This window comes from Arvicanthis niloticus, chromosome 3 (assembly GCF_011762505.2).
Source record: "Arvicanthis niloticus isolate mArvNil1 chromosome 3, mArvNil1.pat.X, whole genome shotgun sequence".
Taxonomy (NCBI): Eukaryota; Metazoa; Chordata; class Mammalia; order Rodentia; family Muridae; genus Arvicanthis; species Arvicanthis niloticus.
In genome coordinates this window covers 108,679,928-108,707,257 of record NC_047660.1, presented here as the reverse complement: position 1 = coordinate 108,707,257, position 27,330 = coordinate 108,679,928, and the positions used below count along the sequence as shown (strand labels likewise).

Genomic DNA, 27,330 nt, shown 5'->3' with positions numbered 1-27,330 from the left:
ATTGTTTTTGTCCAGTTGCCCCTATAACTATAGTCTTTTTGTTTTTTTTTTTTAATTTTCAATGACTGTTTCAGAACTGAATATTTTGTTCTAGTATCCACCAGAAAGTCCACAGGGGTCCCCTCCACTCTCAGGGTCCCCTCTAGTCATCTTCTTTGAGAGCCAGGACCTTAGGGGTCCTTCCTTTCTTCTTTGGGCAGTCTCGAGCCCAGTGACTTTTTATCTCTCTGTTTCCATTTGGTCTTGGTCTTCTGTTTCCCAGGTTCCTTGTCTGTCTAGGCCCTGTCCTTTCTCTCTCTCTAACTTCTACAACTACGGCCAGTATTCTGGTTTTCAGTCTCTCTTTTGTGACACACTTTTTCTGTCTCACTAACTAAATCCTGCAGGGCATAATCTTGTAATCCCTTTATACACTGTAACTTCTTACCTGTCACCAGAGCCCGGCGGGGCAAACTGTCAGCTGCTCCCTATCTGTAGCTGTGTCCCAGTCTGGTTGGTTAAGGGGGGCTTCTAACAGAATCCTTTCTCATTCTTCTGTGGTAAAGAGAACCTGTAAAAGTTGTTGGCAATTATCCCAGGTAGGCTGGTGGAAAAACATTAAAGACTTCCAGTCCAGTCAGACTGGCAGGGTTATCTGAAAAAAAGAGTGATTAATCTTCCAGTTTGGTCTGTGTCTCATTCCAAGGAGGGCCAAGGCTCAGGAGCCTGGCTTCTTCCTTCTCACCCATGATGGTGGATCTTGGACCAGGTCCTGCCACACAGTAATGTATGGCTGTTGATTGGGATGTGACCCCGGTCCTTCCTGAAAAATAATAGCTTTAACTTCAAAAATAATAGTCAAGTCAAAAGTTTCTTCTGGCGGCCAGTCAACATCAAAAGTTGGCCACTCTGAGGCACAAAAAGTCTGTCACAGTCTTTTCTTGATCTCAATTGATAAGTTATGTGCTCTGGTTTTAACTTCAGTTCAATGGTCTAGGGTTAAACTTTAGTCACAGTCTGTCCCATCATCACAAATAACATAAAACCCAGACAAAACATATACACAGAAAGACTAGCAAAGACCTGTCTCAATCTCAAGTGCCAGCCAGGAGAGATTCCACTTTCTCCTCAGCACCCTGTGCCAGCCGGGAGGGATTCCACATCCTCCCTACCAGGAGGACCACCGTGTCCTCCCTGGCACCCAGATGGGAATCTCCCAGGCATCCCTGAGAATTCCTGCCCTTTTGGGACGTCTCCCAGGGCTACAGCAGGTGATTTCCCTAGCACATCTGCCAATCACTCCATTCGTCTCCTCCCAAGACAGAAACAGCTGTAAACAGCTGCAAAGAACCAAAAGTACTTTCACGAAACCAACTTACTGAGACAATACAGACAAGAGAATGGGCCCAAAATACAGAAACCACAGAAACAGAAATCTTTCACTGAGACAATATAGACAACAAATTGGCCAAAACCACAGAAATCATACCTCCAAGTGGGTTCTTGGAGATTAGGGTGGTTGCAGTTTCTGGGTCAGGAAACCAAAAATGTAAGGCCCCTACAAAAGGAGGACCTCACCCAAGTCTCAGAAATTCAAGGCCACCCAATAACTCACAAGACACCGAACTTGATGCAATCAGCAAGAGGTATATTTCAATCAACATGTTGAGGTCAAGACCCATAGCCCACACAGGGGCAATGGGTCTGACCCTGGGGCTTTGGAGACAGAGAGAACTTAAAGCCAAAAACCACAACCCAGGTGGAGTAAAGGAGGGTTATTGGAGAGTACCTGTGGAAAGTCCCAGCCCATTATTCAGTTTGTGACAGGATCCAAGGAACAGTCATGGGGAATATTTTGTATAGGCTATTCTCAAAGAGCCTATTTGTAATCAACCATCTATCTTGTGGTCAGCCAAGTTCCTGAAACACAGAGCTCATGACCAAGCTGACCTGCACTCTTGGTTCTGCTCAGCCTGCTAGGAGTTTTTGAAAATTTTTAACCCTTTCAGCTTCAAACTAGTTATCCCCCGGCTCCAGTGCTGGGAGTAGGTCACCACATTTGGAAAAACATGGCTTTAATTTTTTAATGTTTTATTATTTATCTATCTTTTTTTTTTTTTAATTTTTGAGGCAGGCTTTCTCTGTGTAGCCTTGGCTGTCCTATAACTAGCTCTGTGTACCAGGTTAGCCTCAATCTCACAACTGCCTGCCATTGCCTCCCAAGTAATGGGATTAAAGGCTTGTGCCATCACCACCTGGCAAACATGGTTTTTATTAATACAGATAATGGGTAAAGATTTGAAACTGGGTCTCACTATGTAGGCTTTGTTGGCCCAGAACTCACTCTGTGGACCAGTCTGGCCTGGAATTTACAAATATCCTGCCTCTATATCCATGTGCTGAGATTAAAGGCTTGTGCTACCATAAAACAACAGCAACATTAACAAAATCATCTACTTTAAAAGACTGGCTCTAGTTGGTCAGTGTCTACAATCTGAGCTACTCACCAGGCTGAGGCAGGGGAGGGGGAGATCACAAAGTTGAGATCAATCTGGGCAACTTAAGAGAAGAGGCTCTGTCTCAAAGTAAAAAGGACCAGGCAGTGGTGGTGCACTCCTTTAATCCCAGCACGTGGGAGCTAGAGGCAGAGGCAGGTGGATCTCTGAGTTCAAGGCCAGCCTGAGCTACAGATTGAGTTTCAAGACACAGAGAAACAAAGCAAGTCAAGTCAAGTCAAGTCAAGTCAAGTCAAAACAACCAAATAAAACCAACCAACCAAAGAAAGAAAGAAAGAAAGAAAGAGAGAGAGAGAGAGAGAGAGAGAGAAAGAGAGAGAGAGAGAGAGAAAGAAAGAAAGAGAGAGAGAGAGAGAGAGAGAGAGAAAGAGAGAGAGAGAGAGAGAGAGAGAAAGAAAGAAAGAAAGAAAGAAAGAAAGAGGCTGGAGATGTAATTTAATAGCACAGCCCTTGCCCTGTAAATTCTTGGCTCAGTCCCCAAAGCTGACAGGAAGAGGGAGGAGATATCAATCTGGAACTGCAAGACACTCATCAAAAAGAAAACACACCTGCTCAAAAACACACCAGCTCACTATATAATCCCTAATTAAGGTTTTGTCTTTAAGAGAGGTGGGGCATGGATATTAGACAGACAACCAACAGAGCCAGGTCACAATAGACCTGACAAAGCAGCACTCAATCCTGTTGTTCTCCAGATCAAAACCCATGAGCCAAGACAAAAGCTTTACACAACCTAACACTTGTTTCATTAATTCAAGCTCAGCCTGTTCTCAATACCATAAAAGCCATCCTTTTCTTACCTTTGTAACATTGATTGTTTTACAGATATCTATTCTTCCTGAAATTTTATCTGGGCACGTGGCCACCTACATTTTCCAGCTCCCCTAGAACCTAGAATCACCATGTGACTATGTGACAGCCAGTGAAAAGTATCCAGAGATGAATCAAGCTGACTCAGGGTCAGGCCCTCAAATGGCAGAGGTAGGCCCTCTTTTTCTTTTCCCATATTCTGCTGCCTGAAATAAAAACTTAATTGGAAATAGATGGGTTAAAGCAGCACCTCAGAGATGCTACAGCAACAAAATGAAGAGAAACTGGGACCTCTAAATGTCATACCAGTTCAGGGTTATAATACAAGCAAGAAATTAAACTTCTTTCTTCTTTATGCTATTGTGGGAGTATGTTGTCGCAGCTTAAATTGTTTCCTACCTACTATGTCTTTGGGGTTTGTTGTTGTTTGTCTTTTCTTCCCAGACAGGGCTTTTCTGTGTAACAACCTTGTGTGTTCTGAAACTTGCTTTTGTAGACCAGGCTGGCCTGGAACTCACAGAGCTCTCTGTCTCTCTGCCTCAGTCCAGAGTGCTGGGTGGGACTCAAGGTGTAGCCACTACACCTTGCTTTATGTCCTTTTGCTTGTTTTGGGGTTTGGGGTCGTTTTGTTTTGTGTGTGTGTGTTTAACTTCCCACTAAATCAGACGTCCTGGGACCCAGAAGTCTGTTTAAACTAGCTTTGTAGATGATAAAAGTTCCACATCTGTGACTGCTGTACTCTAGGTATTACGTGCCTGGATCCAATATGAAACCTAGTCCCTGACTTGTCGCTGTATTTTAATTGTTATTATTGGAGAGAGCGGTGTGCAGTTCTCCCCGGTTGTTTTTCTTCTCTCCTTTCACTCACTATGGTTGTCCCTTTTCACTTGGTAGTCTCCTTTGTGTGGCAGATGCTTTTACCTTGGGAGCCAACTTGCAATTCTCTAGGAACTGGGGGACAGGTAATTATTTCTCTCTTTCTTTTTTTCCCATGAGACTGGGTGTCTCTATGTAGTCTTGGGTATCCTAGAATTCGATATGTAGACCATACTGGCGTCGAACTCACAAAGATTCACCTGCATCTGCTTCCCAAGTGTTGGGAGTAAAGGCGTGAGACACTATGCCAGGTTGGTAAACTGGAATGGAGGAAAGGAGATGCCAGAGCAGGTGTGCTCAGGTCTTACTGACAAGGGCCAGGGATGTCTGAGGGTAAACATCAACGCTAAAACCTGGAGAGGAATCTGCACCACAGAACAACACATTAACTCATCACAAAAAAGAGGCAGCCTGGGCCTTGAGAAATGGCTAGAGAAAAGTAACGAAGTGAGAAGCAGGCCAAAGACCGAACTGCTTCTAAACCACCCTTGTTCACTTTGCCTTCACTGGTTGGTTCTAAAAAAAAAAACTTCAAAGCTTTACACAGGCTCCCGGGAGTGGCTCAACTCTTCTGGGACTCTCCGCCTGCAGTCTACTGTTGCCCGCGATGGACCCGCCCAACGTGATGACGTCAGTGCGCGCGCGCCCTCGGGAGGAGGAGTAGGGGCCGCGGGCCGGCAGGCGCCCGGGCTTCGGTAACCTGTGCTGGGCGGGGGAGAGGAAGGGGCGGGGTGGGGAGCCCCCCGGAGTTGCTGTGTTGCGGACCGGGCCCGGAGCAGGAGTCCTTGGCACGCTCAGCTCTCGTTTCTTCCCCGCAGCAGGCCCCGCACGGCCAGGCGATGGAGTTTCCGGACCTCGGGGCTCACTGTTCCGAGCCGAGCTGTCAGCGCTTGGGTGAGGGGCGGAGCACGCGGGAGGCGGGGCCGGACGACTGGGGCTGGGGACTGCAGGTAGGGCAGGGAGGGTGGGCACTGGAGCTGGAAAGGCCAGGAGGGCGGGGCTCGAAGTTGTGGGCGGAGACTAGGGGCGTGACCAAATTGATCCTGTACTGTGGAAGAGGTGCAATGTGTTGCAAATAGTTTTTCCTACTGGAGTAGCAGCTTTAAGCAAGAGGAAAGGACATCTAGGTTCCCTTTGAACCTGCAACCCGACCCATTTTCTGTAGATTTTTTGCCACTCAAGTGCGATGCCTGCTCGGGCATCTTCTGCGCAGACCATGTGGCCTACGCCCAGCATCACTGTGGATCAGCTTACCAAAAGGTGAGGGGGCGATCGTGAGGGTGGTAGGGGTGGTTGTATGGAGAGGAGAGCGGGTGCAGATGCTTTCAGGAATCTGTCTATGTTATGTTTTCCCCTCTTAGTTACTGTGTTTCTAAGCTCAGGACTGGGAAACTTTGTGTATTTGTGAGTGGTATATTCAGGTTCTTTAAGAGATTGGCTGGCTCTCAGACTGACTCCTGACCCTTGACTATAGGATATCCAGGTACCTGTGTGCCCCCTCTGTAATGTGCCAGTGCCAGTGGCCAGAGGGGAGCCTCCTGACCGGGCTGTGGGAGAGCACATTGACAGAGACTGTCGCTCTGATCCAGCACAGCAAAAACGCAAGGTAAATAAATAATGGGGGTGGTTAGTGACACAACCCAGCTTGGTATACTGACGTGTACAAACCTAAAAGGCTAGCTCCATGGAGCTAGAGGAGGAGGTAAGAGTTTCATAAATAACAAACCCTGTTTCATCCCAGATCTTCACCAATAAGTGCGAACGTTCTGGCTGCCGGCAGCGGGAGATGATGAAACTGACTTGTGACCGCTGTGGCCGAAACTTCTGCATCAAGCACCGTCACCCACTGGACCATGATTGCTCTGGGGAAGGTCATCCGACCAGCCGGGCAGGGTAATTACCACCAAGTACCCTACTCGCTTTGCTTCAGCCATGTCTGCCTTGACCAAGGCAGTCTATATGCTTTTGTCCCCTTTTGAGGTACTGTGGATTGAAGCTAGGCAAGCACTCTACCACTGAGATACTGCATTGCCCCCCACTCCCCTTTTTGTTTTGTTTTGAGAGGTTTCACTTCTTAGCCCAGGCTGCCTTCAAACTTGTGACAGTCCTCCTGCCTCAGACCCTGTATATTACAGTATACATTACTTCAGGCTCCTTTTATTCCTTGGAGACAAGATTCTACAAAGTTGCCTGGGCTATCATTGAACTCACTGTGCCCTGTACAGTTTTCAGTTTACCTGTCTGAACCTTCTAGGTAGCTAAAGTTACAGACTACCCTCTTGACATCCAAAGCCTATCCTGGGAGGTTTGTTAGAATGATTTTCTTCCCTTCAGGCTTGCTGCTATCTCCAGAGCACAAGGTCTGGCTTCTACAAGCACTGTCCCCAGTCCAAGTCGGACCTTGCCTTCATCATCCTCCCCCAGCAGGTAGGCCTACCCATTTCTCCTCTCCCCATTTTAACCCCTTCACATCTTTGACCACAGCCTGTTTACTGTCTTCTGTAGAGCCACACCCCAGCTTCCACCCAGGACAGCCCCTCCAGTTATTGCTTTGCAGAATGGCTTGGTGAGTTGGGGAAAGGTTAGATAGACAGAAGTAAATCCACACAGAGCAAAGTCATGGAAACTGGTCTTTCTCTTTCCCTTTGCAGAGTGAGGACGAGGCTCTGCAGCGTGCCCTGGAACTGTCCCTTGCAGAGGCTAAACCCCAGGTCCCAAGGTACCTATTCTGAATGAGGACAAGATCTCTTTGGATCACCAAACCCACTACAACTGCTAAAATCTTGAGTTCAAAATTAGATGAACTGTATATCCCCAAAGGCCATATCAATGGCAGTAATGCTGATAAATACCATATTGATTATAGAAAATAAAGATAGAGGTCACACTCAAAAGTACTCAGTACCATGATACTGAACAGATCAAATCCTCGGAGTTTAGGTATTACTGTCACCAACTTAAGCTTTTCCTTTCCAGTTCTCAGGAGGAAGAAGACTTGGCGTTAGCACAGGCACTGTCAGCCAGTGAGGCAGAATACCAGCAGCAGCGGGTATGAGAACTGTGTGAACTGGGTCCTGTGTTGGAGGGTTGGTCCTGCCCAGCTGTGGATAGTGTTGCCGTGGGGATTATCCCTTTGCTTCTTTCCAGTGACTTCAGCTCATGCTGAGCCCTGAAATGAAGCCTGTCCTCTCCTGTCTGACTTCACACCGTCTCCTCCTTCTCCTCTCCTTGCTCCAGGCGCAGAGTCGTAGCTTGAAGCCGTCCAACTGCAGCCTGTGCTAGGGTCCTGGGCTTGGGGAGGGAGGCTCACCCAAGGACTGTGGCCCTCACATCTCCAGGGTACACAGGGAAAGGAAGCACAGAGAAGCCTGGATGGCAGTGACAAGCAGGAGTGACGTGGAGGACGCTCCATGGAGCCTGGAGAGGAAGGAAGCTTGTGCAGCTAACCTAGCTGAGCTGCTGAAGGAGAGGGCGGCCGGGAAGCGCTCTCTGGTTGGGGCCTTGGTAGGTGCTCACCAGACTCAATCCCCACATGGTCTTTCATCATGTTACCCCCTTTTCCCTGGGGCTACCACATGGATCGGACAGGGAGTGGGCTGGAAGAGTAAAGACTGGCAATGAGATGTCTGAGTGCTGTGTTTCTCTTTCGGAATGTGCATTCAGCTCAAGGGTGGCAGCCCCTTGCAGTCCCACACACAACCAAACCACAGCCACACAACCAAACCACAGCGGTCCTTGCACAGGCCATTTATTTCCTTGCGGTGCTTTCTAGAAGGTCCCTTTCCTTTAAGTATCTAGCACCAAACTCCTAACCAGGATGAAATGAAGGCAAGGAGAGGGGCCATATCTTTTTCTCCTGAGTTAGCCTTTGGAAGGTCCCTTTTATTTCTACGCTGTGTCCTGAGGTTTAGAGTCTTCAGGGACAGTTTCTTGACCTTGATGCTGCAGCTGCCACATCTTGGCATACACACCACCTCGGGATAGCAGGGCTTCGTGCCTGGGATGACAAAGGAGGGGTAAGTCCCACTCATTGGTTTCATCCCAATCTCAAAGAGAACAGAGGGGTGAACAAGGGAGACACCCTCTGGGAGCCTCTGCCCTGTTCATACCCTTCATGGCTCACCTTCCTCTCTCTATGATGCAACCGTCCTTGATGACAAGAATCTGGTCAGCATTGACCACAGTTGACAGCCTGAGAGGTTAGACATCAGTTACTACCTGCATCCAAAGTGGTCCACACTGCCAGCCATGTCAACCCTGTAGTCCTGTACCTGTGTGCTACTACGATGGTGGTGCGGTTGGTACAGACTTTGGCCAGAGAGGCCTGGATGGCTCTCTCATTAGAAGTATCCAGTGCTGATGTTGCCTACAGAAAGAGCTTGGGTGAATCACTCTGTTCCCCAGAGGTTCCAGGGAGGGAGGATGCAGGCTGCTTGTGGAGGCCTCAGGGAGAGTCTGGGTTCATGACTTGTTTGGGTGAAGATGGATGTTGTAAGGTAGGGAACTGCTCAGGCAAAGATGGGAGGGAGAATGACAGGCAAGCGCTGGGGCCTCACCTCATCCAACAGAATGATGTCAGGAGCCTTAAGGATGGTGCGGGCGATGGCCACTCGCTGCTTCTCGCCACCACTCAGCTTCAGACCCCGCTCCCCGACCTGTGTCTCATATCCTGTGGATATTAAGTACCCACCTCATATCACATGTAAATAAGGTGGTTTTCTGTGGCCAGGTGGGCAAGGAAGGGGTGGAACTGAATTTGAGAGAGTGACAGGGTATCACTGGATAGGGAGGAAGATCTCACCTTCAGGGAAAGACAAGATGGCATCATGAATGCCTGCAGCCTGAGCAGCAGCCTCTACTTCACTGTCCCCAGCTGTGACACGGCCATAGCGGATATTGTTGGCAATGGTGTCATTGAAGAGGACAGTGTCCTGGGGCACAACTCCAATGTGAGACCGGAGAGAGATCTGGGTCACCTGAGACCAAAAAACCAAAAATGCCCTGTCCTGTGAGAGCCCTCCAGGCTTCTAGGAAGCACCAGGGATAAGCAGCAGAGGGTAAGATTCCAGTCATGACCACCACAAGTCTTAGCTGGGTGGGCAAATTGGGCAATCACTTCAAATCTTCCCCATTCGTGAACAGAAAACATGGTTTCTGCCTGCTTCACAGAAAAGCATACCTCACATTACTTTCCTGGGTGACTGCTGATCGCATGGTACTAAGACCCAGGTTTTTAAACATTTGGAGGTGCTGGGGAGCAAGTCTGGGGGCCTTGGCTAGGTTACTAAGCTATATAGCTCCAGCCTCTCCCCCCCACCCCCCGCCTCCCCAGTTATTTAGAGACCAGGTCTGGCTAAGTTACTCTGGTTGACCTTGAACTTCTTTGTAGCTCTGGAATGCCTTGACCTTGCCATGCTGAAATTACACACACCATCATACCACGCAAGGGCCTAGCTTTTTTGCAAGGCTGACATCTCAGGGATGCCCACCCCTTGCTGTTCTTCCACCAATCCCTAAATTATAGTCTTCTCTGCAGCAACCTTACCTGTGAAATGTCCTGTCCATCTATTCGGATGCAGCCGGAGCTGATGTCATAGAAGCGAAACAGCAGGCGCAAAATTGTGCTCTTTCCTGACCCAGATGGGCCTACCTGTTACATTGGAAACATGGGAAGAACATTCTCAGGACCTCCCTCTGGCTTTTGAGGCTCCCTCTTTAAGAGGCCACCAGCATCCAGGAGGGCTGCTACATTCAGTCTTGTTGCCTGTTATAACCAGGTGTTGAATACCTAGCCCAGATTATAATGATCAATCATAGGCACCAAATGAGAGAAACTCAAGGAATGTGGGCCAAGTAGCTAGGATTCCTCTTACCAGAGCCACTGTCTGTCCAGGCATCACAGTGAAGGACACATCTTGTAAGGTCTCCCGCCTGTAAGCAAGGATGGTGGATTTTGTATTGAATCTACTGGATCACCCAGTAGTAGATGGATTTTCATCCCCAGAGCTACTGATGGTCCTTACCCTTTCCTGTCTAGGCTCCCTGTACCCTGCCCCACAGTGGTAGGTTGCAAAGGTGGGGTTCAGAGCAGGATGAGGGACAGGAAGGCAGTGTGAGGGAAAGAGAAAACAAGCAAAAAGGAGGAGCTCACCCATCAGCGTAGCTGAAGTGCACATTTTCAAACTCAATCCGGCCCTTAAGAAAATGAAGGGGCCCTGCTCCAGGAACATCTTTTACCTGGAACACAGCCAACATGTGCTACCATCACTGGCCTGGGATTCTCTGGACACAAGAAACTCTCCCTACACTGTCTTATTCCTCCTCTACTCACTTCTGTCTCCTCTTTCAGCAAGTCAAACATGTTCTCCATGTCAATGAAGTTAGTCTGGATCATCCTGCAAAAGGCAAAGACTGGGGTTCCCTCAAGGAACTGAGGGCTAGCAATGCACCCTGAGCAGCAAAGGGAAAGAAATCAGGTTACCTGTAGTAGGTGCCAAACCAGTTGAGAGGCATGTACAGTTGGGTGATGTAAGTGCCAAAAAGCACGAAGTCCCCAACCTATAGAGACCCGGAGAAGCAGATATGTCACAGGAAGCCTGCAGGTTGCTCTCATCGTTACTTCATTTATGTGTCATCCAGGAGCCTAGTGGCTCACACATGTCCCTCTTCTCTGTCTCCTACCCTTTCTCTCATGCTTCTGCCTCACCTGTAGCTTCTGCTCGCTGACGAAGTATGCGCAAAGCAAGGAGCCAGCAAGGAGCCCAAGTCCAATCACCAAGTTCTGGGTCTGATTCAGTACAACCAGTGAAGCGGTTGACTTCCACTCCAAACCCTAGGGATTAAAACAACAACAACAACAAAAAACAACCAGGAGGAAGGAATGGCCTGGGTGGGTCAATTACCACCAAATCCTACTCTGGTTGCCAGCACTTTCAGCTGAAGCCCTGGGTCTCACTGTCCTCAGGCCTGGTAATGAATGACAGGTCCCACGAGTCCTCTCACCTGAAACTTGAGGATGGCCTCTCGATAGCGTTCTACTTCATAACCTTCAGCATTGTAGTACTTCACCTGATGGGGTCACACGAGACACAGCTGAGGGATCATTCTCCCCAGAGTCATGATCCCTTCTTCCCAATTTCTAAATTTATTTTTAATAGAAAAAAAAATTTTGAGATGGGGTCTTGCTGTGTAGTATGGTTGGCCTGAAACAGGCTCTGCTGGCCAAGTTAGGGCTTGAACTCAGAGAGATCCACCTGCCTCTGCTTCTTCCCAATCTCTAATATCCCCTCCAGATTCTTATCATTTTGGTGGTTCCAGCCATGCTCCTCCACCTCTCCTTGATTCCCACCACCATCTCAGAGCCTCTGTTACCGTCTCAAAGTTTAGCAGAGAGTCTACTGCTCGTGCCCGGGTGGCATTTTCCTGTGTGTTCATATCACGGCGAAACTTGGCTCTCCATTCAGTGACCACAATAGTCAGGACTAGAGGAGGATGACAGCAGTGGAAAGAACAAGACATCATCCCCAACAGCTGAGACCAAATATAGATGGCCATCCCCTGTGCCACACATACCAAACCTATGCTAGCACCCAGAGACCCAGACCTGGAGAAAGAACTGTAAATTCACCAAGGAAAGGAGTTGCATACAAGATATCTTTGTAGTCTTGCAAAGTTTCATGTAGAAGTTGCTTTTGATGAGCATATGAGAAGATGCACTGTTCTACATAGGACTGCTCACACAGTGAGGATGTAATACATTATACATGCCCTTCCCTGGCTTTTATCTGTTTTACCTTAACAGGGGGGTAGACCTGCCTATCACACTAGCAGTAAACAGAGCCTAGCCTAGCCTACCAGCCCTCAGCCTGCTGAAGCTGAGTCAGCTTAGTGGGTGTAGGGCTCACGGCCAAGGAAGACCCTACACAGTTCAGGGAGATGGTTTCCTGGGGCAGCACTCACTGAGGTAAAGACTCATGCACAGGAACACAATGAGGCCAAACCAGGCATTGAAGAACATGCTGAAGTAGATGATGCCAATGATGATGTCAGCCAGGGTGGGAATGATGTTGAACACCAGGTAGCTAGAAGGGTAAGTCAAGGAGAGAAAGGCTTGAGGATTGAGACCCAGTAACCCTACCTCTATGGACTTACTTTAGCATAGTTTCATTTTCAACAACAGACTAGAATGACTCTACCCCACAAGAGGTAGATGGCTAAGAAGGCCTGGTGGCAAAGGCTATAATCCCAGCCCTCTTGAGATTAAGGCAAGCTAGCCCAGGTAAAGAAGGGTCTAAGGATATGGATGGGGTGTTTACCTAGCATATGCAAGGCAGTAGGTGCTTCAGTCTTCAGCATCACACACACAGACACACACACACACATTCATGCACTCACGTGCACAAAAAACAAAACCCCCAAACAACAACAAAGTAACCTCTATCAATTACAAGTAAGAGAGATCTTTGTGCATGGATGAAAAAGAATCTCAGCTGCTTGTAGTGAGTGGTGCACTGGGGATCTCCATGAGTTCAAGACCAGCCTGATCTACAGAGTAAGTTCCAGGACAGCCAGGGCTTTTACACAGAGAAACCCTGTCTCGAAAAACCAAAAAAGAAATAAAACTAACCCCCATGATACTTTGTTAAAGCAATTTCAAAAAAGAGCCTATGTCATGGAATCTTTTGGTTTAAAAAGATGTTCACAGTACCATATTAGTTCTGAGTCTTCAGAGATTTAAAATAAAATACATAGCTTACCATACTAAACACAGTAGGAAAACTCTGGAGAAATGAATGGAACTCAAAAGGTTTCGTCTATATTTTCATTTCTTTTTTGTTTAATTATGTGCATGTCTGTAGGTGTGGGAGGGGCCTCAGAAAGCCTGAAGACAGTGTCAGATCTCCTGGAGTTAGAGTGACAGGTGTCTGAGCTGCCTAAGGCAAGTAGTACTGGGAACTCGGGTCCTCTGCAAAAGCAATGTGTATTCTCAACTGTGGATCCTTCTCTCAAGACCCCATTTTTGTTTCTTGAGACAGAATCTTAAGTAGTCCAAGAGAGGCTAAAACTCAGTATGTAGCTGAGGCTAGCCCTGAACTACGGATCCTCCTGTTTCTACCTCCCAATTACTGAGATTACAGGCATGTGCCACCACACTGAGCTGTCTGCATTACTGGCGTTATTTGACTTTATGCTTCTTCCTGTAATTTGCCAAAGAGACCAAACCAAGCAAGGTAGGTGTGGCTGAGCAGCTCAGGCTGAGTCCTCCCGGCGCCCCTCCCATATACACTTTCCACTGGTGTGGCACCTGAGCAGTCCTGTGACACTGGATGTTCCCCGGTCCACAATCCGAAGCACCTCCCCTGTACGCCGGCCCAGGTGCCAACGCAGTGAGAGTTCATGCAGATGAGAGAAGAGACGTAACTCCACACCTCGGGACGTAAACTGCTGCACCCGGATCCAGAGGAAGGTTCGCAAGTTGCTCACAAAACCTGAGGAAGCCAGGGAGGTTTTAAGATGTCTTGGGGGCTGAAGGAATTTAGCCCAACACCCAGATGCTAGAGGTCTAAGCACCCAAGGGATATCAGAAGCAAGACAGTGAGGGAGCTCCCATGAGAGAGACAATGTGAAGACAGAGTCCCCCATACCTGTACTGCCAGTGCCACCCCCCTGGAGGAACTTGAGGAAGACATAGGTGGTAACCGTCCAGGCCAGGGAGCTCCAAGGAGCCTTCGCAGTCAGTAAGTTCACTGTGGATTAAAAGCATCAGGGTCTACCTTCAACAACTAGGACTCTTTAAGGCAAAACTGCTCCAGGTTCTGACCACCTACCTCCCATCTTTGCTTAACCTCCCCAGGTAAGGGCCAACCCAGCCACTAGGTCGAACATACCCTTCCATCCCCTCACCAATGTCCCTATAGAAGATGGGGACCAACACATTGAGTGCTCGGTCCAACCCCATGAGTCCCAGGCATATAAGCACAATCAGCTGTAGTGATGGACTTCCCCGAGGCCACAAGTAGCTACTCAGCAGTCGAAGCTTCCTGCCAAGGTCTCTCCAGGTGGATCGTGGGTCTGTTGAGCGGCCCTAGGAAGATGTCACACAGGAGGGGAGCTTACAAGGAAGTATACTTGCACAGGTATCCCACAGGGAATAATATACAGGACCACAGTTCACAGGTATCTAAGGCTCACACTCGATCCCTTTCAGAGTTACGAAAGGCACTGGGTCACAAACTGAGCTTTGGGATGGGAACTGATTCACCTTGCGGGATGGGATTATCAGGTCCCCCAAGAAATTTCTTTCCCCAAAGTCTGGTATTTAGACAAAAGCCAGCATTCCTTCAGAGGCTTAAAGATACTTCTACTGGCAAAGGGGGGTCGGTCTCCTCATCTCTGGCAAAAGGGACACGTGGTTCTTCCATTACCACAACTATGACCACACTATGATGCCTAAGAGCATGTCAGAGTCACTGCTCCCAGTCTCTACTCCCAAGTTCCCTTCATCCAGGTATCCAGTCACATATAACCAGGGAGACCCCCACCCCATGCCTTTTTCTGCTTTCCCTGAGAAACAGCTTTGGTGTTTTGAAATAAATAAAGTTTTGCCTTTTCACCTATGAAGCGGCTATTTTGGTTTCTTTGCTGCACCCATTTCATTCAGAGAGGATGACACTGAATAAAATTAAAATAAATCCCAGCATTCAGAGGGCCTTGGGAAGTAGCTTGGTGGTAGACACATGTCTAGCATTCACAAGGTACTGGGTTCTAGCCCAGCACATGCACCAAGATACACTCTTGACTGAGAAAATTGGGGCCACCTGGTTCCTTTGTTTTTTTTTTTTGTTTTTTTTTTTTTCTGAAAGAGGCTTTCTCTGTGCAACAGCCTCGGCTGTCCTGAAACTCACTTTGTACACCAGGCTAGCTCTGAACTCAACAGATCTATTTGCCTGTCTCTGGGGTTAAAGGAATGTGCCACCACACTTGGCATACCTGGCTCCTTCCTACATCTTGGTCTTCTTCATGAACATGTAGGGTATAAGACTGGGGGCGAAGTCCAGGGGCCCAGAGCCCCAAGAAAAATAGCCCTCCAGAGGTCACATAACGCAGGACCCACAGGCCAAATTGAACCTAGAATGAAAGAGAGAACAGGTGTGAACCACGACCAAAACCTTATTGTATTACTTCTTACACTGCTCAGATGCTTATCAGGAGCCTAGCAACAGGCTTTTTAAAAAAAGAAAAAGCACAGTGACTCAGCATAGACACACCCCATCCAATGCTGGGTAGCCCCACCAGTTGGCTATCAGCTTCCAGTCACCGCCAGACATTCCATTCTTTTTTCTAAAGCATGGAGCCAGTAGGTCCAGGCGCAGTACTTGTCAAACATGAGTGTGTCTCCTCCCCGGAAGTCCCCTTACCTGCTGGCCCAGATCTGCCCTGGCCCACCACCACTGCGGGCTGTTCCAAGATACTAGGGCCAAGTTCTCAGCTGCAAATGTCACAGTCCAGAGGAGCAGGAGACCCAAGCTATGCCTGAACTTCATCCAGACGCCCATTGCCAGACTCTGCCGTGCCTGGCTCCGTTCCACCACAAGCAGCCACAAGCCACAGGCGCTGGCCAGACTCTCCAGCACAGAAGCCAATAGTAGGTAGCCTGGCAGGCGGACCCCCCGAGCAGTGCCCACTCGGCCAGCCAGACCGGCCAGGGGCAGTGCCATCTGAAGTGTGGCCAGAAACAGCTGCAGCACATATGGAGACACCCGAGGGCCAGCCGCCCAAGATAGTTCTGTGCCAGTAGGCACCTCCCGACGCCTGCAGGGAAGAACCAGCACCAAGGCCAGTACCCCCAAAGTCATGAGTGTTGAGGGCACTAGCGTGAAGAAGAAGCAGGGACTCAAGCCACTCTGAGTCCAAGCCGGCCCCACCGGCCCTTCGGCCTCGCAGTAGTTACCCACAGTCACCATGGCGATGTGTGGCTGCTGGGCTGAACTTGAAGTCACTGTAGAATCAGAGTCGGGCAGGCCATTCAGAGAGGGCCGCAGATACCAGGGTGTCCTGGGACATGAAGCTACGCCGCTGGGGTCGCGGGATGGGACGCACGTGGACCTGCTACACTGCCCACTCTCTTCACGCACGCGCCGCTACCACGCATACTCACGCAAGCCACGCCACGTACGCCGTGCTTGCCGGTTCCCACTCGCCAGCAGCTGGGACCCTGCAGCTCGGAGGCGCCGCACAAAAAATGTTGTGTCCTTTACGGCAGCGGCCCCGCCCACCAGATCTATCCAGGGTTCCCATTGGCCAAGGGTGAGGAACGCAAATAGGGCTGAGAACCGACGGGGTCACGTGTTCAGGGCGGGAAATCTGACCTGAACCTGACTGCAGACTTTGACCTCCACAGAATTGTCCTTCTGAATCTGCCACCCCTCACCGTCATCTTTTAAATAGCTAATACACCGTAGCCTCGCTGGTCTCGAACCCGCTTTAGTTTCCTCTTGTCATAGTGCTAAAGAGCGAGCCCAGGGCTTCACACATTAGCAAGCTACCGAAACACACTACACAGCCACAACCCGATCAAAGTCCCTTCTTTATTAAGGGTTATCAAGCTGTACAGGGTTCCCACCCGGGCTGCTGTGGGCTGAGACAGCAGAGTCCTCCACCTTCGGCATAAGTTTACCTCCCACAGCCGAGCAGAACTGGGGAAGGGAGTATGGGGTAAGGGTAGGAGCTGAATCCCAGCATGCAGTGTCGAAGCCCTAGGCTAGGGTGAGTCCATTATCCCTCCACCCTCCTTTTGGTAAGTGAGGGATACAGGGCAGAGCTGTCTTGCTGGGATGTATATATAACTGAGGTCACATTCCTGCCCTGTCTGCCCCCTGTGCAGGTGATAGGAGTATATTATAAGTAGCCAGAAAGGCCTCACACTCCCAAGTGCCCATCCTTAAAGGGTTGAAGAGGGTAGTAAAGAATTTTCATCCTGTTCCTGCAACTTAGAAACCTTCCATCTTAGTGTCAAAAGATAGTGTGAGGGGAGCTGGGAGCTAGGGCTCTCACCCCAACAAAAAGCCAAAGCCAAACAGAAGGGGGGGGGCAAGTGAACAGAAGGAAGGCAAGCAGCACACACATGCCAGTGATGTGCAGGGAAGAGGGGGTCGTGCTGCAGCAGTGGGTGAGGACTGGAGGTAAGGGCCCACAGCCTGAGCTGCTCAGCTATTCCAGATGGGGGGCTAGGCTGCAGGGATTGAGGGTTCAGGCCCTGCCTCCCCACTCCACAGTTGGCACAGGTTCTTCTGCTTGGCAGCGCTTCTGTGGTAGGAAGCCCTCTGGAGACTTGCAGGGGTGGATGCAAAGATGGCAGTACTGGGGCTGGGCTGGGGACCAGTTTCTAGCACCACACTCTGAGCCAAGGGAATCCTGGGGACGAGGTCAGACTCTTGTGTGCCCCTAGTCCCTAGGCCTCAAATTCTTCTTGGGCTATGGCAAGCCCAGCGTTGGCACCTCCCTTGGCCAGGCAGGAACACACAAAACACCACACATGTGGGGCCAGGCGACACTCGGAGAATCCTTCTCATGTCAGGCAGAAGGGATGGCAGGGCAGCTGCTGCCTCCATCCTGGAGCATGGGAGCCAGCTTCTGCCTTGTCTATACCTGTGGAGGAAAGAAAAGACAGGTAATACAGACAGTATTCAGCCATCTTCCTGCCCCAGAGGAGTCTGGGGAAATAAAGAAAAAAAAAAAAAAAAAAAAAAAAACAACTGGAAGCTGGGGAAGTAAGCCTTGAACTTCAGAGCAGCAAAAGGACGAAAGTGGTTTTTTTTGCTTTTAAAAAATGTATTTGTCTATGAGTGTTTTGTCTGCATCTAAGTCTGAATCACATGTGGTACCTGTGAAGACCACGAGATGGCATCTGATCCCCTGGGACTGGGGTTACAGATGGTGGTGAGCTGCCATGTGGGTGCTGGAAATTGAACCTGCATCCTCTGGAAGAGCCTCCAGTGCTCTTAGCCACTGAGCCATCTCTCCAGCCCAAGAAAGTGTATCCGGAGAGTAGACAACAGCATGGAACGGGAGACACGCTCATTTACATGAGACGCTGTCTTCACTGAAAGTCACCATTTGTGGCCGTGGTTCCTGGCCTCACAGCTTTTACCTTGTGCACTTGAGGGGGGAGTTCATCTTCTGAGCCCTCCTCTGGCACCGGCTCTGGGTGTCTTGATGCTGGCTGCCCATCTTCTGCCCATCCTCCCAGGGGCAGCCTGGAGAAGTGAGAGGGAGCACGGGGCATTGTGCCAGGATCTATAGAGAGAAATGAGACCATGAGGAACAATGGAAAGGCTTTGAGGACTACTTGGAGGGTAAGTCTCCTTGGACCCCATTCTGATGGTCTCTTTGAAAGAACCCTGTATTCCCAGTTGGATACCTGTGATGCCCCCGTAGCGCCTCTGAAAGCCCCCATGCAGGGCGGTGGTCTCAGGTGCTCCAGGCCGGGGTGTTGCACAGGGGTAGCTGGCGGAGCGGGGGATGGGTTGGGGGGCCCGGGCACCCTCTCCGCCCTCTTCAGGGGCACTCTCTCCACTGTCATCACTCTCCCGGCGATGCCACACATGCCGTTCCGGCTCAGCTTGGGTCTGCTGCTTGTGGAGCTGGAGAAGTGGAGGGCTGATTAGTTGGGGACAGAAGGATGTCCATCTGACACAGCTCCTCCTCCCACTGCAGCATCTTTAATTCCCACTCACAAACTCTCACCTAGAATCCCAGACTCACTGCATCCCGGATGTTAGTGGTGTACATTAGATGTGTGCTCTATGATCTTCTCAGGAGACCCTGACCCTGAGCTCAACGGGTAGTTGAGAATGACCTTGAATTTCTGATCTGACTTCATCTTCCCTGGGATTACAGATGTTTAGGTGGTGTTAGGAATGGACCCCCGGGCCTTGTACACTCCGGGAATGCAGTCTACTAACTGAGCTACATCTCTGTCCCTCGTTTTACCCTCTCCTTGAATAAAGAACAAGTTAACAGAGGGTCTCAGAGCCAGGTATTATTTTAGGCACTCAGAACACAGCAGTGAACAAACAGAATTGCCAGTCTTTGTGGGGCCTTTACACTAGTGGTGGTGGTTGTAAGGAAAAATAGACCATAAAGTATTAAAAAAGACAAAACCCAAGAATGTCAGATAGCATCAGATGCTATGGAGAAAATCAGAACAAGAAAATTCCACAGGCAGCTGTGTATGACAGTGAAACATGAGGTAGCAGGACTGAGGCCAGCCTGGTCTACATAGTCAAGAGTCAGACTCCCTTTTAAACAGCCAAAGGGAGTGGTGAAGAAAGGGAGGAGAGACGAGGAGAAAGGAAAGGAAGGGAAAGATCAAGATTTATGATGAAGGGCTGGGTGTGGAGGCACATGCTTGCGACCCCAGCTGTTTGGGAGCCTGTGGAAGGAAGATCACAAGTTCAAAGCCAGCCTGGCTACAAAGTGAGTTCAAGGCCAGCCTAGGTAACTTAGTGAAAATAGCTCTCCGAATAATAAAGCAAAAGAAGGCTAAGGATATAGCTCAGGGCTTACCTAACATCTCCAAGGCCTTATCTGTTCAATCCTCAGGACTGAAAAAAATTAAATTCAGGAGAGTGGAGACTTGTACTGAGTCTTGGAGAGAGCAGGAGGAGGAGAACAGGGCAGGGAACATGGGAGTACTCTTGGCTAAAGATGCCATTAAGAGGACATACATGACGGCTGGGTAAGGTGGTGTATACCTTTAATACCAGCACTCAGGAGGCTGAGGCAGGTGGATCTCTTAGAGTTCAAGGCCAGTTCCAGAATAGCCAGGGCTGTTACACAGAGAAGCCCCATCTTAACCCCAGCTCCTCCAATAAAGGATTTCTGTGAAAACGCAGAGGCAGAGAAGGGCTGAAATCTGCTCCTTAGCTGCCCACTCACCTGGTGCATATAGAGGGCATGAAGGCTCATCTCAGTGGACGCGTATTCGGACAGCACCAGGCTCTGAAGCTGTCCTTCCCACACGCTGCTCCCGGAGCTGGCTGTCCTGGCATCCACTCTGTCCCTCCCAGCACAGATAGACAGCAGGCATCAACATTTTCAAGATCTACACCAGTTTTTGTAGGCTACTGCCATGACCTCCCACCCTGACCCCATCCACTCACCCAGAGCCTGTCATGGTACTGGGAACCCGGCCTTGAGGGGCCTGTCCAGGCTGCAGAGGGGAGAAGGATCGAAGGGCAGAAGCAACATCAGCCCTGTGCCTGGAGCCCTGCAGGTCTCTGGACAGTGGGGGTCCTCGGCAGGATGAGCCTGCTACCACATTTGCAATAAGGCTCAATGGCTATGGAAAAAAAAAAAAAATAGGGTAAGCAGAATTCTCAGGGCAGGGGAGGCCTCTAGGTCCTCCAATGTCCTCAGCCTCAGGACCCAACAGCCCAGACTGAATAGACAGAGGAAACCTTGCACCTTGTGCCCAGTGCCATTCCCCACACCACAATCCACTGCCCTCACCCAGGCCCCAGATACACACCTCGGACTCAGACTGTAAGGACTGGATGGATGTGAAGAGGGCATTTTCAGGGAGCAGACCACCCTGGGCAAGGCCAGCAGCTGCTCCATCTCGCTGCACCTGCTCCTTGAGGAAGCCCAGGAAAGCTGTGCTCTCACGAGGTGGCTGCCAGCCAGGATTGGTGATGGCAAAGTGCATGAGTGACAACTCGGTCTTGCCGTCCTCAGCTTGCTGGTACACTGAGGCCTCGGTCTGCCCTCCAGATAGCCACTGTGCAAGGGAGAAGACAGTGATCAGGTCTGAATGCTTACGGCAGCCCTTCCTGGAGGACAGTGACAATAGGGCATTGTCATATCTGTCAAAGCCCTGATGCCCACCCCAGGAGTGGCCACATACTGGGTCAGTCACTTATACTGTACTTTTTTCTCAAGGGAGTGTGACTGATGGTTCAAATCAAGGCTGGAATCCAGCCAGATTCCTGGTGACCAAACAACATGTCCCTGGTGCAGGGATGCCCACAGGAGGGGCTACCCTTTTTGTGACTTGTTGGCTCAGAAAGGGTAGCCTTTTGCAGCGTTCCCAAGGTTACTGTGTGCCAGCATTGTCCCTGGCCATCTGTTCTGACCTCTCCTAGTACCTGAGGATGGCCGTGCTGTCGAACATCCATCTGAGCAAAGGAGCACGTGTCTCCCACACCGACAACCTCTACTGTAAAGTTGCGAAAGAAGTCTATAATCTCCAGGGCCCGTGGGCGTAGGCAGAAGATGAGAACGAGGGGTGTGACAATGGGACTCAGCAACTCCTCCAAGATGAACACCTAAAAGGGAGGGGACTGAGGTTACACGCAAGCAGGACACAGCCCAGCCTGTATCACCAAGATACCAGCCAGTCTCTAGCAGGCCCTAACTCCAACTCCACTCACTGCCTTGTACTGGAAGAGCTGGGCAAACTCGTCCCGGGTCTGCGAGCGGTGGGCATTACCCTGCCAGTGGTCAGGCATGTAGTGGATGTGAGCAAGGATCACTCGGAGCAGCTGCTCGGGGCAGAATACCATGTGCTGGTCTGGGATGAAGGACCTAGAGGGATCAGGTGCATGGTGAGACAGAAGCCTTTCCCAGAATGCCACTGTGCTACTCCCACCCACACCCTGGCACACCTGCACACAGTCACCGTGACTCCCAGAAGGGTGACAGTGGTGAGGACGTGCTCCACAGCCAACACATCTTCATCATAGATAGTGAGAGCGATAAGCACAGCCAGGATAGAGCCAGCGAAGAAGGCACCATTCTTGGCCAGCAGAGTCAGCAGCGGTGACAAGAAACAATTCATGTACTTGGAGGCCGGCTTGTAGCCTCGGTTGAGGCGGGATTGCAGCTCATGCTCCAGCTCATTGAAGTGGCGGAGGTAGCAACGGCCATAGAGTGACCAGCAACGCGCTCCCAGGGCCCCTGGCTCTCTCTTCAGCACCTCGGCATAGCTGAAGAAGGCATAGAGGATCTGCCAGATGAGGATGAGGGGACACAGAAGGAAGTTGGCGATGCCAATCCACAGGATGCGGTTGCTGAGACGCTGGGCCAGCTCTAGCCGTTGCCCTCCACGTTTGTACTCGGCCTTGAGGCTCCATTCATTGAGAAACAGAGAGCCGGGTCCCCAGAAGAGGATGAGCTCAAAGTTGTACTTGAGGCCACGGGTGAAGAAGACAACCTCTCCGAGACCGGGCAGACGGAAGCGCAGAGGCAGGAGGGATTTATTCACCAGGGCCACCATGTAGTTCTGGAAACGCAGGATGCGATGGTAGATGTCCAGCTCTGTCAGCTCACGCTTGTGGATGCAGATCTGATGCTCTTTCTGTGTCTGCACAATCCGGGCCTGCACTTCCTGCCATGTGCAGTATGGAAGGGCAGACTGCAGAAGAGGGCGGACAAGAGACAGTGTAGGAGATGTTAGCTAAGCCGTTTGTTCAACACAGATGCAAAGTTTTGCTTAATATAAGATGTAAGTCATGTGCTCAGAGATAGTTCCTGACCTGCTGTTCCAGTTCAGCTCTGGATTGTCCCTCAAAGGCCCATGTGTTAAGGGCTTGGTCCTTTGCCAATCAGGGGCTGCTCTTAGATGAGATTAACTGGGACTTTGGATCCCACCCCTTCCTGCGGCCTCTCTACTTCCCAGCTGCCATGAAGTGAACAGGCTTCCTCTGTCATGTGCTCTTACCTTAAAGTGCGTACTGGACCAGCCAATATTAACAACCAACTATAGACTCCAAAACTGAGGCAAAATCAATCTTTTCTCTTTAATATGATGATCGTCTTCAGATATTCCTTACATTAACAGAACTCTGACTATCATACCTGCCGCTGAGAACTATAGACATGTGATGCTCAGGAATACATATCATCCTTCTTAAGATCTCTTGGGCTGTGTTGCTAATGGTCCAACTTCCTGTCTTACCATTGGGATCCGCAGAGCATGTAGGTAGAAGGAGTGAATCTCCCAATAGCAGCAAATGTTATAGATAAACTTGATAAGCCGGTGGATCCAGAAGACACCAGCAATGACCAGGATGGTGATAAGAGAGCCATTTTCCTGAATCCTGGCATGGAAAAAGAAGGGGATAAAGTAGGGTCCTTGAGGATGGAATCTTAGCAACATGTTCTGGAGTGTGAGTTGCTGCTTCATACCCCACTCTCCTCTTTACTCATGAGCAGTGTCTCAGGACCATCCTTACCTGGCACTACAGACTTGGGCAGGCAAAAAGGCATCTGGCAGCGTGACCTTGACAGGCTCAGTAGGATGGAGACTGTGGTTCACCATCTTGTTGGCAAATAGGATGTCATAGTCCACACAGCTAACCAGGAAGGTGGTGAAGGCAACCACAAAGAGGAACTGCCTGGGGAGTTGAAAAGAAAGGATACAGGCCACGAGTCAGAGAGGTGCTGGTGAAACAGAGTGAGGGAAGAGGCTGGAGACTGCTGAACAAGAGAGGAAATTAAAGGGGCTGAAGTGTTCCTAATGGCCTCTGCTACTGCTTAATCTCACAAGACTTAAGGGCACAAATTGCTCCTAGGTTCAGGTGCTGCAGAAGCAGCCTGCTTCGTCACGATAAGCTGCCACAGCCACTGGATCTGATTTTCAGAGGTTTGATGATATATATGGTCTCTGGTCTTTGACTGGGGATCCAACTCATGTCAACGGGAACAACACAGGTGCCTTTTTCTGCTGCTCAATAGCCCAAACTTTTAGCAATCTTTTGTTTAGTTGGTTAGTTGGTTTTGTTTTCCCACACAGGGTTCTCTGTGTATCTCTGGGTGTCCTGGAATTCTCTTGGTCAGACCACATGGGCCTTGAACTCATGCAGATGTGCTTGGGATTAAAGGCCTGCGCCAGCACGACCAGCCATAAACTCCTTTCTTATCAGCAAGAACGCCTTTCCTGCTGGGTGTGGGGGTTCACGCCTGTAATTCCAGCACTCAGGCAGGTGAATGTCTCTGAGTTTGAGGTCATCCTGATCTACAAAGGTAGTTCTAAGACAGCCAGGGCTACAAGGAGAAACCCAGTCTCAAAAACCCAAACAAAAATCAAAACAAACAAAACCTTGAAACAACAACAAACAAACAAACAAACAAACCCCTCCCCTTCTAAACCATCCCATCCCCACTAGTAACACCAGACTGTTTCTCCCGACTCCCACAGCAGGGCTAAAGTGCAGTCAGGCAAGACCTCCTGACTAAACCACATATATCCTCCTATAGCCTTGGTGAAATGATTAAGTTATAAGTTCTTGCTATGAAAAAAATAGGACTTGGGAAGCTCTTCTTTTTGTTTGTTTGTTTGTTTTGTTTTTTATTTTTTCTCTGACTGGGTTTCTCTGTGTAGCCCTATCTGTCCTTGAACTCAGAGACCCACCTGCCTCTGTCTCCCAAGTGCTGGGATTAAAGGCGTGTGCCACCACAACCCGAGGGAAGACCTTAAGAGGTTTAAATGTTATACCTGATCCTGAGATATAAAGGTTTGTAGAGTTTGGGGCCTAGGATTGCGTTGCACTGACAGATGTAGCCAGGCATGAGCAGAAGGGAAGACCAGAATAAGTATTCTTTTACCACAGCAAGCATCCCTTTGTATACTTACATGAGTTCAAAAATCTCTCCAATGAGCATACATGTGAAGCCATTCTTCTGATGTAGATTATAAACGTGTAAGTGTTAAGGAAAAGTGGCAGGTAAGCAAAGACACTTAAGAAATACAGACTTTGACGTCCACACACTCCCAAGCTGAAGTCCTGGCTCTATAACTCTCTGGAGTGTGATCATTAACAGGTTACTTCTCTAAGCTTTGTCCACAGTGGCAAATGATAATAACCATAGCTACCTTTTAGGGTTATTGGGTCTAGGAAAAGGCATTCAAAGTACTTAATACCAAAATGACAGAGTCAAAAGACATAATTACCCTTAACAACTAACACCCTTAGAAGAGTTCTTCATAAAGTAACACAAGGACATAGAGCTCTCAGCAAATACAAGGCATCATTATTTTAACAATCGTTATTTCAATATGAGTTTCATTTCCCCTTTCATGAACTGGAGCGAAACTCATCCCCATTTCCCATCAGAGCCCTAGCTCAGAGAAAGGCTAAACGGTGGAAGAGCTCCAGTGCAGACACACAAAGGATATTCGAGAGAAGAAGAGGTCAAGGTTTTCAATGTGGTGCCAAGGTGCTGCGGACAAAGGAGCAGAGATGTCAGATCTCTGAGGTAGCTACCCCCCTCCCCCACTCACTGCCCTGCTCCCTCAGGGTTCCTCCAGCAACTTCTGTCCGCGCCCCAACTCTGGCTGTCATGTCCCCAAACTCACATTTGCTCCCCTCAGCCACGTGCACCAACAGGTCCTCTTCCCCTGGGGGTGAATCACTATAGGAGGCCTCTAGGCGCTGGTATTCAGTGTCAAACTGTGCCATCACCGCAGCCCCCTGTCCACCTTGTTAACCTGCCAGTGAATAGAACCCAGATCAGATCCAGGCACTGTCTACTTGCTGTCCTGCCCACCAGGCCAGAAGGAATAAGAAAGTATACTTGGGATTTGTTTTCACCACTAACCTCCTTGGCTCAGAAGCAGTTCAGGGATAATAGCCCAAGAAGAACAGCTAACCTTGGGACCTAAGGGCCTTCACTCTGGTCATCATCCCCAGAACCTTTACTGGGTAGCTACTGGGCCAGAATCTGCCCCTTTGGTATGGGGTGAGTTGTTTTATTTTCTGTCCAATGATGAGAAAGTTTCCTCCCCTGCCCCTCCTGGAAACCCTGGTCTCTCTAGAGACTAACAGTTTGGAAGCATTTTTTGTAAACAAATGTTTAAGATAAGCACATGGCCCTACCAGCTCCATGGACAGTTTCTGCTCCACGTCAGTCCTGGGTGCCCTGGCTGGACAGCTGCTGGAGGAAAAGGTGTCAGGCCTCAAAGAATGGGGAGTTGGGACAGAAAAAAATCCAACCCTCCCACCCACCCAAGCCCCACTAAGAGGAGGGCAGAGAGATGGGGAAGAGACACCATTCTAGTTATGTCAGATGTCTCCTAATGTTCTATGTAGGACCATTCATCTACTTTGAGGATACCCAGGAGAAACTAAACTCTCTGACGCTGTGGAGAGTGAGTCAGTACAGGTCAGAATGCACACAGCCCTTTGGGACTGCTTTATATTTGGTCTACCTCAACTTTATAAATCAGACATGCTTTTTGGGGTCCAGAAAAACCCAAATGAGAGTCTTCAAGATTTTTTTGGACAATCCCTTCTGCTTCCCTAGCATCAGAGACTTAGGTAGGCATAGCTTCTGGATCGGAATTTTCCAGTCCATGTAGACTCCGGATTCTGCTTGAATAAGTGGGTTCCCTGGGTGTCTAGTGCCAGGTGGGATCAAGGTGGTATGGGATACTCCCAATCAGTGAAGACTCTGGGGATGGTGGATCTTGGTCCGACCTGGTCCCAGAGGAAGTCCCTTGGTTAGTAAGAGGCGTGTGCCTCAGGAAACACACTCACCTGGTCAGTGTAGACCCAGGGCCCATGGATCTCCCCAGGAAGGGCCTGTGCTCAGGGGTGTCTGTGGATGGCGGAGGGGGTCGAGCCAGATCTACAGCTGATATCCCTGGTGGGCTGGGATGCCTCCCCAATCCCAGCCACCTAGACCTGAGCACAGGGCGCCCCAGGGTCGCCCGGCCCCAGGCCCGGGGCTAGGCTCCCAACAGCGGACAACCCCGCGCGCGGCCCCGGCGCACGCGCGCTCCCCTGGCCGCGCGCGCCCTCTATCAAAACATTCTGGCTGCGCGCCCCCGGCCCGCCCGCCGCTCCCCTGTCCCCGTTACGCATCTCGAGCTCACTTGGGGTTCTGTGGGCACCCCTGGCCAGCTTGGGCCTGGGTCTGGAGATTCCAGTTACCAGCCTCGCGTGTCACCGTAGGAACCGCGACCCGGGCGATTCCAGAAGGCTGGTCTGTTCTGCTGGGCTCAGCCAGACCCGGAGCGCTAGGCCCTCCGTCTGTCATTCACTGTCACCCGCAGCCAGTCTAGCCAATGAAAAAAGTGGGTGGAGACATGATAGCCAATTCTTAGCCCAGGGGGCAGGACGAAAGGCTGGAGGCGGGTCTTGGAGAG

General features: G+C 50.0%; 3 protein-coding genes across 9 annotated transcripts; 1 reads left to right on the top strand and 2 right to left on the bottom strand.

Moving 5' to 3' along the window:
* The first annotated feature begins 4,764 nt into the window (after nucleotides 1-4,764).
* Zfand2b (zinc finger AN1-type containing 2B) lies at nucleotides 4,765-7,804 on the top strand. 3 transcript variants are annotated; one of them, XM_034497655.2, is made up of 10 exons: nucleotides 4,765-4,876; nucleotides 5,000-5,075; nucleotides 5,347-5,441; nucleotides 5,656-5,787; nucleotides 5,923-6,074; nucleotides 6,516-6,608; nucleotides 6,687-6,747; nucleotides 6,833-6,900; nucleotides 7,158-7,230; nucleotides 7,520-7,804. In XM_034497655.2, exons 2-10 carry the CDS (start codon nucleotides 5,021-5,023, stop codon nucleotides 7,574-7,576), a joined length of 786 nt encoding a protein of 261 aa, XP_034353546.1. In that variant the 5' UTR covers nucleotides 4,765-4,876; nucleotides 5,000-5,020; the 3' UTR covers nucleotides 7,577-7,804. The 3 variants fall into 3 exon arrangements, with proteins under 3 accessions (XP_034353546.1, XP_034353550.1, XP_034353549.1); XM_034497659.2 differs by having other exon boundaries at nucleotides 4,767-4,876; nucleotides 7,419-7,804; XM_034497658.2 differs by having other exon boundaries at nucleotides 4,792-4,876; nucleotides 5,003-5,075.
* A 108-nt stretch (nucleotides 7,805-7,912) lies between these two features.
* On the bottom strand, nucleotides 7,913-16,454 carry Abcb6 (ATP binding cassette subfamily B member 6 (LAN blood group)). The gene is made up of 19 exons (XM_034497654.2): nucleotides 15,599-16,454; nucleotides 15,171-15,308; nucleotides 14,085-14,265; nucleotides 13,826-13,927; nucleotides 13,486-13,669; nucleotides 12,141-12,262; nucleotides 11,553-11,662; nucleotides 11,184-11,249; nucleotides 10,888-11,013; nucleotides 10,663-10,739; nucleotides 10,513-10,576; nucleotides 10,333-10,418; nucleotides 10,055-10,112; nucleotides 9,727-9,831; nucleotides 8,983-9,157; nucleotides 8,738-8,850; nucleotides 8,453-8,547; nucleotides 8,305-8,373; nucleotides 7,913-8,178 (listed from the first exon to the last, which is right to left on the bottom strand). Exons 1-19 carry the CDS (start codon nucleotides 16,142-16,144, stop codon nucleotides 8,070-8,072), a joined length of 2,526 nt encoding a protein of 841 aa, XP_034353545.1. The 5' UTR covers nucleotides 16,145-16,454; the 3' UTR covers nucleotides 7,913-8,069.
* Nucleotides 16,455-16,754: 300 nt separating this feature from the next.
* Atg9a (autophagy related 9A) lies at nucleotides 16,755-27,244 on the bottom strand. 5 transcript variants are annotated; one of them, XM_034497867.2, is made up of 17 exons: nucleotides 27,058-27,197; nucleotides 26,720-26,780; nucleotides 26,060-26,117; nucleotides 25,540-25,671; nucleotides 25,360-25,403; nucleotides 24,817-24,881; nucleotides 23,417-23,578; nucleotides 23,140-23,281; nucleotides 21,848-22,596; nucleotides 21,614-21,767; nucleotides 21,329-21,508; nucleotides 20,713-20,961; nucleotides 20,345-20,523; nucleotides 20,121-20,238; nucleotides 18,601-18,823; nucleotides 18,331-18,476; nucleotides 16,755-17,828 (listed from the first exon to the last, which is right to left on the bottom strand). In XM_034497867.2, exons 4-17 carry the CDS (start codon nucleotides 25,640-25,642, stop codon nucleotides 17,823-17,825), a joined length of 2,520 nt encoding a protein of 839 aa, XP_034353758.1. In that variant the 5' UTR covers nucleotides 25,643-25,671; nucleotides 26,060-26,117; nucleotides 26,720-26,780; nucleotides 27,058-27,197; the 3' UTR covers nucleotides 16,755-17,822. The 5 variants fall into 5 exon arrangements, with proteins under 5 accessions (XP_034353758.1, XP_034353756.1, XP_076787750.1 ...); XM_034497868.2 differs by having other exon boundaries at nucleotides 17,682-17,828; nucleotides 26,060-26,114; XM_034497865.2 differs by lacking the exon at nucleotides 26,720-26,780 and having other exon boundaries at nucleotides 27,058-27,244.
* Nucleotides 27,245-27,330: the final 86 nt, after the last annotated feature.